At 36.3% G+C, this 10134-nt stretch overlaps 1 protein-coding gene across 3 annotated transcripts in view; it reads left to right on the top strand.

Annotated features, from left to right (window-relative positions):
- Positions 1 to 4353: 4353 nt before the first annotated feature.
- LOC126457927 (venom carboxylesterase-6-like) overlaps positions 4354 to 10134 on the top strand; it is a 186493-nt gene continuing 180712 nt past the window's right edge. For all 3 annotated transcript variants that reach the window (XR_007585556.1, XM_050094623.1, XM_050094624.1), the window contains exon 1: positions 4354 to 4930. Coding sequence is in view for 2 of the 3 variants with exons in the window: in XM_050094623.1 (XP_049950580.1) it covers positions 4793 to 4930 (138 nt within the window). In the remaining variant the exon portion in view is untranslated. The remainder of the gene's footprint in view (positions 4931 to 10134) is intronic.

Genomic DNA, 10134 nt, shown 5'->3' with positions numbered 1-10134 from the left:
GAAATGGAGAAACGAGTCTATTGCTGAATGGATGGAAAGCAATAACGTAGAGCTTCCATCTAATGCAGCATTATATAAGGAATTTACTAAAGCTGGCCTAGTGGAACACGCGCAAGCTCACTTCAGGGCACAGGAATACATTTTGGAAATTATTTTGCGATCAGTAGACAAGGTAATTAAACTTCTGTAGCGCAGTGCGAATTAGACGCCGTTGAACTTGTTTGGGAATTTGCCAAGAACAAGGCAGCAAAAGGAGAACAAAAAATTTAATATAAATGATACCCTACAGTTATGTCACTCCGCTCTTGAAAGTGTTCCCCAAAGTGTCTGGAGAAATTCAGTGAGTCATTTACACAAACTTGAAAACAGTTATGCACAAACTACCCACTGGCTTGAGATTGTAATAGAACCGTTGCTGATTCAAGTAGACAAACGCCATTAATGTAGGTATAATTTCAGTCATAATTATTTCCTGCAAAATTTATTCGTTTTCCATTTACTGTTGAAACATGCTATACTAATGTTCATTTATTGTGAGCTGTGTGCATTTCTCATATTATTCCTCTTTACTGGCAACAAAAACTGAATGCAGCAATGCAGTGCTGGAATGTGACTATGAAGTTGCCATTCTTCACTGATGAACAGGCGCTTACAGCCCATTAAAACAGTGACTACGTGCTTCTGTGACAAGTTGACAACTGCTCTCCACCACAGTCTTGCATATGTTATAGTGGAATTGGAAGTTCAGGGAAAGTACACCATCACTGATGATAATGCACCTTCACTGGCCCATTTAGTGAAAGTGTCTAGTTCTTTTTTTTCAGTTTATGGTAAGCTCTCACTGATCATTTTAGTGATGGTACATCCACTAGAGAAAGTTTACCTTCCCTAATCTTCCACTTCCACTATAACACATATATTGCAGCTAATAACACAATTTCTTTACAAGCTTTTAACTAACAAATATGAGGAGCATTCAAGAGTAAAGACATATGATGTAACCAACTAAAGTTTAAGCTTAACACCAGTGCCTTCTCCATCGCAATAGCTACAACGATAAGCTCAACCCAGCATCTTGCTTTTGACATTATAGTGATGAAACGAGTTATCAGAAAATAATGAAAATCCACCTTTAACCCTCGCATGGTATCAGCTACGGAAAAAAACATATGTATGCCTGGGGTCCTTTTTCACCCTAAAGTAATTCAAGAAACTTTATGGTGAAGAAAATTGAAATATGTGCACAAAAGTAATTATAATTTATTGAAAAACATATGCACGATGTTGAAATTACAACTCCATAGTTTCTTAATATAATTAAGTTACATATAAGTTGTAATTATTTACTACATTTGTTTGAAATATGAAAACATATTTGTTTAGTTCCAAAAATTATTTTAGCAGAAAATATTTATAATACACACACTTTGTAATCATACTGTAATTTATTACAATTATTTATAACATCACTTCATTGAATTTTATTGGAAATACTCTGCTACTCGCTCTCTGTGTCATATGACAAACAACCATTACACAACACACTCATCCTAGAATGTTCTTTACGAATAAACTTGTGACACCCATCACATTGTTGATGACACTTTATTGTCCTTTGACCTTGGGCAGGAATCACACCATTTTCTTTTCAGATTTGGAACGTTGGCATCCTGGTTATCCTGTTGTTTTTGGTTTAGAAGATCCTTGAAGCCTGAAAATATTATTGCTGAATGAATCTGTAGTGTTCTGCACTGGGTGACAGGATTTGTCATTCAATGTAAGGTTTTGCTAGTTTTTTCCTAGTTATGAGAGGAATTCTCTTCTTGCTTTTTTACTTCTCGTATCATATAAAAAATTACAATACAGAACATAAGCATTGAGACAAGCTAAATCTAGTATATCAAAAGATACAGCAAGTAGCCACCGTTTTGTTCCATGTTTCACTGAATAATATCTAGCCATCTTATCAACTGTATCAACTCCTGACATTGTTGAACTGTAGAACATTATTATTTCAGGTTTTTTGTGCTCATACTCACTTACATCAAATGCTTGGGGTGGAGTAGACAGGAAAATGACTGATTCATTTTGTGTAGGAACATATGAAGATAAAACAGTATTCCATGAATAACTAAAAGTGGTCGATAATGGAAGCCTCTGTTTTGATGGCAACATTTCTTTTACTATCTCTTTTCGGTTGGCCCAAAGAGTTCCCACAAGTATCAATTTATTAGCAATACGTTCTTGTCCCAAATCAACACTTGTAAAAAAGTTATCAGTGGTTATGTTCCTGCCACTTCTTTTCAGGTGATCAACTAAATTATGTGCCACTCGTTTCCCTTGATTTATTTCCCTCCCTTCAGCAGATTTCCTCGTATACACTTCTGCATTTATGACATAATTGGTCTCACAATCTACAGCAGCTCACACTTGTATCCCATACTTTCCAGGTTTTGAACGAATGTATACCTTAAATGGACACTGTCCCCTGAAAATATACTGATGTTCATCATCTGTAATATAAGGTCAAGAGATATAAAACGAAATGCATGCATCAAATAACATTTCAAACACAGCCCTTGTAGGTTCAGCTTTTGATCCAAAAGCAACTTTTCTTTCTTCCCTTGTAAGTTTATCATATAACTGGACCACATCAAAATATCACGAAATCTTGAAAAGCTCATTGTGGCTCGAAAAATAGGTAAGCCATACTCTTCTGACCAAAATTCACTCAAAGGCGTCCCATGTGCCTTATGCAAGCCAGTTATTATTAATGGACCAAAGAATGCCTGCCGCTCTGTAGAACCTACATCGTTCAAGAGTTGGGTACATAATTTTATTATCTATTGCATGACTATTTGTATGCATTAGTATTACACTCTGTATGTGATTGGTGATAAAAAGTTTGAAACAGTCTGCCCTTGTCTGTAATTGTGGTCTAAGGTGACGTGGAATATGCGCAGTTTCACGTATTACATTCCTTGTGAACATCAGGTGGTACAATGTTGTATGTTATCTCTCCACTTCTAGACACAAAAGTAGATGCACTCGTTATCTAAATACCATTATCATCTTCTTCACAGTCACTCATATCCACTTCATCTCCGACCTGTATATCTTCCTCTATTATATCTCCATCAGCATCACTGTCATCCTCGTTTTGAAAAATTGATTCATTATCACTATCACTCTTCTGTAAATCTGTCAAAGACTGATCGAGACTGTAGCCCCTTGCAAAACGTATATCACCATCCATGACGAATAAACTATAACACCACGTCTACTTTCCACAAAACTCAATTCCAAACTGTGAATTTGCCATAACAAAATGCGGATGACTGTATTTTCTATTCATTATATACAACAATATACAAGTGAATATCGATTTATAAGGTGCATTGTTGCCAAGGTTTAGTTTCGTAACAAAACTTATATAACACTGAAAATCACATATTGTATACCTGGGGTATTTTCTTAATCCACAGCAAAAATTTCAAATTGTTGTACAACGAACTGTGAATAATCATAAATATTTTACCCAGTTATAATAAAAAGTCCGAGAATAGTATATCTGGAGGATGAGTAGTCTACAGCCACATTAAAACTGTGTATGTGTAGTTAAACGAGCCTTAGGGTCTGAAAATACCCAAGACATCATGTGAAGGTTAAATAGAAAAAGGTTCTATCTTTACACTGTGCGTAGTAGGAAGTTTTTCTGCCAATTAATAATTTTTATTTGTCATTAAAGCTGACATTCGTCGAAAAAAGCTAGAAGATGCACGGTTTCTCTTAGGTATAACCTCGTGTATCGCCTCCATTTCAGCTAAGATGTAGTATTCATATACTAAATAAAAGTTGACATATTTCAACGATTCCGACAAGATTTAACATATCGATGTTCGTAACGCAATATGACCAGAACATGAGCTTAAAGCCAGTGGTCAATCATTATGAAACGGATAGCAGTAATTACTATCTTACGTTTTGGATTATGACGCATTGAATGAAACGGATAGCATTTATTACTGTCTTACGTTTTGGATTATGACGCTTTGAATTTGCCTAAAACATGTTTTCGAAGTACTAAAAATATTAAGCTGCGCGTTGGATTTTACAAATTATTCCATTAATGATAAACACATTAGCTGGAAGGAAATTTACGAAGCACAATCGTACTTCTAAATGTTTTTAATAACATATGCGCTACTCAGAACAAATTCTGCCAACAATACGACAACAATCGTGCCTTATAAATTAAAGGGAAACAATTTGAATATGGCGCTTCAATCTCTGACCACTAGCTTTCGCAGACTACGATCAGCTGACAGAAGCATGCGAAAGTTGTGCAGCACAGCTGATCGCTGCAGTTACTAAATTAAAGGAGTTAGAGCCTTTTATTTGCTTGGATAAATTCTTTTTGGCGTCTCTTAGTAAAATAACCATATCATTTTTGTAAAAGGAAGGTTTATTATAACAGAGTCAATGAAGCATTAATTTGTTTGTATTCACAACTAAGCTGAAAGCGAAATCTCGCTGCGTTTGAGCCGGTGCTTGTTTTGGGATTTTGTAAGTTGTTTTGCGCCTTAGCGGAGAGGTGGTGTTTGCAAACGGCTGTGTTGACGCATTATAACTGTCTTCGGTATAATGATGGTTACGAACTAGAGCCACAAAATAACATATCCTGTACGATCCCCTAAATTTTTCTATAAAACTGACTGAAAATTTCGTTCGTTGACCTCTTCTCGAAATTTATCTTTTAGAACAGTTTTTTGCGTGCGTACAAGTGTCCAGTATGAATGAATTTGTGACAGTCAAAACGTCTGAAGGTATATTAAGAGGAAAATCGGCGAAAACTTCATCGGGGATCATGTATTATAGCTTCCAAGGAATTCCTTATGCGAAACCCCCCGTAGGACCGCTGCGTTTCAAGGTACAGTTATATTTTTGTATAGTAACTTCATTAGTATACAGCAGATACATCTAAAATAAATTGAACCACCATAACGTATAAAAAAAAGTACCCAAAATGATTCTCGTATAGCGTGAGAATTTCCGACAGCAACTAACTACGTTCAGTAAAGATCAGACTTTTAAGTCCATAAAATTAGTAAGACAGACTTTAAAAAATAATGAAACAAATTAATACAGGTAGTGTGTCTGAAACATGCATGAACGGCCCCTCTGGGTGGTACTACAAACAAAAAACAGAACTGGGAGTAGATCTTAGTTCAGACTATAGTTTTGACTTCTCTGAACTGTTCAGCTCAATGAACACACCAAGTGTGTGTACAAAATTCCATTTCTGAAATATTCATTATGCCATGGTTAAAATATTGCAATTTATATATCTCTTCTTTCATAGATGAGAGTTCTATACCATTATTAAGTGAACTTTGTGGAGTTCAGACAACAACTGGTGCGAGGCTAAAGTTTTGATTCAGTTCTTAAGGTCCACTTGGAAAAGCACTGTCTGCAAAATACCAAGGAAAATGACTGAGCCTCATCACAGCACAACACTGAAATCTTATTTCAAACCTTCAGAAAATGAAATACAACTTTTATTTTTGACATGAAGCAGAGGGGGAACAGCTATTTTAAAATTGCAAAATGAAAACTGGGAAAATACTTAACACCAACATCAATGAAAAGCCAAACATTGACTCGTTTGCTTGAGAAACCTAAATATTTTCATTGTCAGATGTAGATATGGGAAAGTAGAAGAAATTGTACAGACAATTGTGGGAAGGGAACAATAATAATAATAATAATAATAATAAAGATTTTATTGTCTTTAGGCCATTACAGCAATTGACAACGTCAAATGAAGTTACAATTTATAATACAGTGTGATAAGGTATTGACTACTGAAATATTTTAGCTTATATTACAATCAATGTACAGTGGGTCATCTGTTAGATTACTGCATTTTACAGTTGTGAACTCCAGGTAAAAATAGATAATAGCTGTCGAGAGGAATCGGAATTATTAATACCAAACTGCAGGAAAACAATAGCTCAAACATAACAACTAAGACTTGAATACTAGATGATAGTACTGACAGTGATTTGGCATAAAGCTGAAGGAGGTAACAAGAGAAAGGGAGGAGAGAGGAAATTGTAAGGGAGAAAAGTGTAAATTTTGTATACTGAAAATGACAAGTATGAATAAAACAAAATCCAAATAATGACTTAAGGGTAGAGCAAAAATAATACTAGAAAAGATGAACAATTTGTAGCTTTTGTATGTAACAAGGATAGCAAGGGAAATGAAAGTAAGGCATGTTAATATAAAGTGATGGTGAAAGCTATAAATTACCCTTTTACATTTCTTAGGCCTATACAGACACCATGTCACAAAAGATTGGAATGGAAGCTGTGTTATACATTTTGTCAAACACTATGAACAAATGAATCAGTGATACAGTGTTCTATTGATGTTAGGTGTGTAACGGAAGATGGCTCCGGGAGGTGTTAGACATTTCTAAATAATATCACTCTAATTTCAGGTGAGAATTAGCAAAATTGAACCTCAAAAAGTACTCCCCTATTGTGTGTTTCTTAGCCATCTACCTGCTTCACTATTTGTGACACAAATATCATACATTCCACTCTAAGAGTTTACAAAATTATTAAATCACCTCTTTATTGAAACATTACATGCTCATATAGTCACAGATATTGTGACAGGTGACTCACCAATTACAACACTGTATACAGAAAAAGAGAATTAAAATTAAACTATATAGTAATGAATGATGTGTGTTTCTCTTTCTCTTCCTTTTTCTTTTTCTGATAAAGGCTGTGACCGAAAGCTTATGTGTAAGTGTCTTTAATTGTGCCTGTCTGGCAACTTAACTTGTCATCTTTACAGTAAATAAAAATGTATCTTTTTCCTACATTGTCAGTGTTGTAATATATGTGGTTTTAGAACCCATTACGTTCCAGGTGACCCTTTTATGCAGAAAATAATTCTATAAGCCTGGCTGGATCAAAATATGTTCAATATACACCTTTTTGAAGAATTAAATCAGTGACATTATACATGTTCATACAGCTGACTGTTCATTTGACTCTGTGTAATCCACATGTTTATTTCGCAATACATTTTTATTTACTAGTACCATGTCGTTTTTGATAGCACCCATTTTTGTCCACAAAGCTATCTTATATTTTTCACTGTTTGTGGTGTGATGAATCATTTCTGCTTTTGCAGAATTTAATTTCAAAGTATTATTTTTAATCTGTGCTTTCAGTTACCTAAATGTCTGCCTAATACAACATGTTAAATATCCATCAGTTCTACAGCAAACAATAGCTGTTTGAATTAACTGCGTGGTGGATGATGTCAGACTGAAACTGTTGTAGAATATCATTTATATCATATAAAAATAGTGTCGCACTTTGGGATACACAATTCTTTGACTTTCTAGTCTAAAGATAGATAGAAAGATTAGGATCGAACATCCTGTGAACAAAGAGGTTATTAGAGACAGTCTTAAAGCTTGGGTGGGGGAAGGGTCAGGAAGGAAATCAGCTCAGTCCTTTTCAGAGGAATTATCCCAAAATTTGTCATAAATAATTTACAGAAACAATGTAAGACCTAAATTTGGATGGGCAAATGTTGCTGTTCCATTGAATGCTTGTCTAGTGTCTTTCAGTAGTGCAATCTCACTCAGTTTTTCTTGACATTGGTGTGTACAGTACTCCTTGCTTTGTGTGGTAAATACAATAACATCAACTTGTAAATATAGGCCATCAGCTACCAGAGATGAAAATCATGGTTTATGGTATCTAAGGCCTTTACGAGTTGGCAGAAGATACCTCTCTCTCTCTCTCTCTCTCTCTCTCTCTCTCTCTCTCTCTCTCTCTCTCTCTCATCTATTCAAAACTTACTTTTATGACTAAAGTTTCTATTGTGCAAGCTGTACGTGAGCTTTTCCTGACATAGATTTCATAGAATATTACAGCGTATTGCATTGTTTGTCTGTTTTCCGTGCCCAGAACACCATACATTAAAATCTATTATAAGTCAACTGTAATAAAATTTAAACATGTTTTGCCCAATAATCAGCTACAAGGCTATCATCAGCTTTCTGTAAATCTAGCAGGATACAGCTTGTGCTGCAGTTTGGGCACATCAGTAGGGGGTCGCCTGTTTGAACATTCCCAGTTGCATAGTGATTCTCCATCAGAGTAGCCACATTGTGCAAGGTTATACTTGACACAATTGAGACACTAGTTCTCAGCTTGTTGAGGGTCTTCCATTTTGTGAAAAATTTGTCATTTCCAGCCATAAGTTCTTCCTTCAGCACTGGGATAGGATTTGGAGTTGCCTCGTTTTTTAGCTGAAGTCTCCTCTCTTCGAAGATGCCATCCATTGCATCCAACATCCAAAGGATGTTCTTCTTGAGTGACACAGCCTAATTGCTGTTGGTGCCTGTGTAGAGGGTGATGGTTATCTGTCATCTGTTTCTTCCTCTCCACTGTGGCAGCTACTTGCCGCCATATACTGGGAGGGGGAGGGGGGAGTGGCAGTGATCCCCATGAGAGGGTAGATCTTCTCTGCTGAGATGGTCCTCAAACATCCTGATATGATATAGAATGACTCATTATGAGTCAACACCCCTGTTTTTGCTTGTTACTTTATGAAAGGTATTATTCCTAGTACTGACCTTTGGCTTAGTATCCAGATAGTGCTCTTTAAATGACAGAGTTCTGTCCAACTTCGCACCTAAGTATTTGGGAGTGTAGCAGTGCTCTAACTCTTGCCCTTTCCAACTCACATGTAGTTTTCTTTTGGCTTCCTTATTCCTCAGGTGGAAAATGCAAACTTACACCTTTACTGTGTTTAGTTTCAGGTAATTTTGGTGCTCCCTTGGGCAGCCAAGGCCTTGTCATCAGCATATATAAACAGCCTGCTATGTGAGTGTGTTTGCTGGTCATTGGTGTATATATTGAACAGCAACAGAGCTAATATACTGTCTTGAGCAATACCATTTTTTGTTTGTTTCTCCAGCTATTATTTTTTCCCTGAATAGTAACACAGAAGCACCTACTCTGTAGTGCACATTTCACAAATCTTGAAAATCCAAAATCCTTGGTCACCTGATAAACCTTAAATATCAGTCTACTGTGGTTAATAGTATCATAGGCTGTTCTTAGTTCAATGAATTCCACACCAGTCACCTGCTTACTTCCAGAACCATCTTCTGTGCTGTGTTAAATTCAAAAATTGCACGATGCCTGAGCATCCTGGTCTAAAGCTGCCATGTTCAGGCCTTGGTACCTTATGTACAGATTTGGACATTTTATTCAGCACCATTCTCTCAAGGTCCTTTAAACAGGTAGCACAGCAGAGATACTGGATGAAAGTTGTTAACATCTATTGGATCCTTGCCTGGTTATAATAGGACTACTGCTGTCACTTTTCTGCAGATCCTGGGAATCTGCATAGTGTTGATGCAGTTGTTCATTATGTATGTTAGCCACATAAGGGTTTTCAGCCCAACGCGTTTAATTTGTTCATTACTTAAATCATCTTGGCTAGCTGTCTTATTATTTTTCATTTCGTGTAATGCCGTTCGCTGCTCCTCAACTGTGAAAGGTGCTTCAAGTGAAAAGTGTTCATTTTCCAGGTCCCTTGTGACAGAAATGTGCGGCAATCTGTGGGTGGTTTTCCCATTGAGTAGAAGCTGATAACAATTTGGTTTACTAAAACACTAGTCTGAAGTGTTTTGGTGCTTGTTGGGTTATTGCTGAGATTCCTGAGTAGACTCCAGGCTTCTGTGCTGTTCAGTTTCATATCAATTGATGTGTCTAAGTAAAACTTCTTCTCCCTTCTAATAGTGGTTAAGGGTTGGAGCAGCTTCTTTCAAGTCTCCTAGGTGTCTTCAGAGAATGGATTGGTATTGTAAAGCTGCTTGTGCTTTTCAGATGTTATTTGCATTTTGTCATTGAGCCCAGCTAGATATTCCTTCCAGCAGCCTCTAGGGATGTGTTTCCAAGATATTTGGTGAGCTGTATAAATGTTTCATCAGAGCTAGCAATTGGAGGATCTCATCTTTCTTGAAATCCAGTTTGTGTGTGAAAAAAACTCTAATATGCCTGCTTGAAGTTGAATTGGCTTTTGAATGGG

Source organism: Schistocerca serialis, chromosome 2 (genome assembly GCF_023864345.2).
Source record: "Schistocerca serialis cubense isolate TAMUIC-IGC-003099 chromosome 2, iqSchSeri2.2, whole genome shotgun sequence".
NCBI lineage: Eukaryota > Metazoa > Arthropoda > Insecta > Orthoptera > Acrididae > Schistocerca > Schistocerca serialis.
The sequence above is the reverse complement of the archived record's forward strand: the minus strand, read 5'-3'. Positions and strand labels throughout refer to the sequence as shown.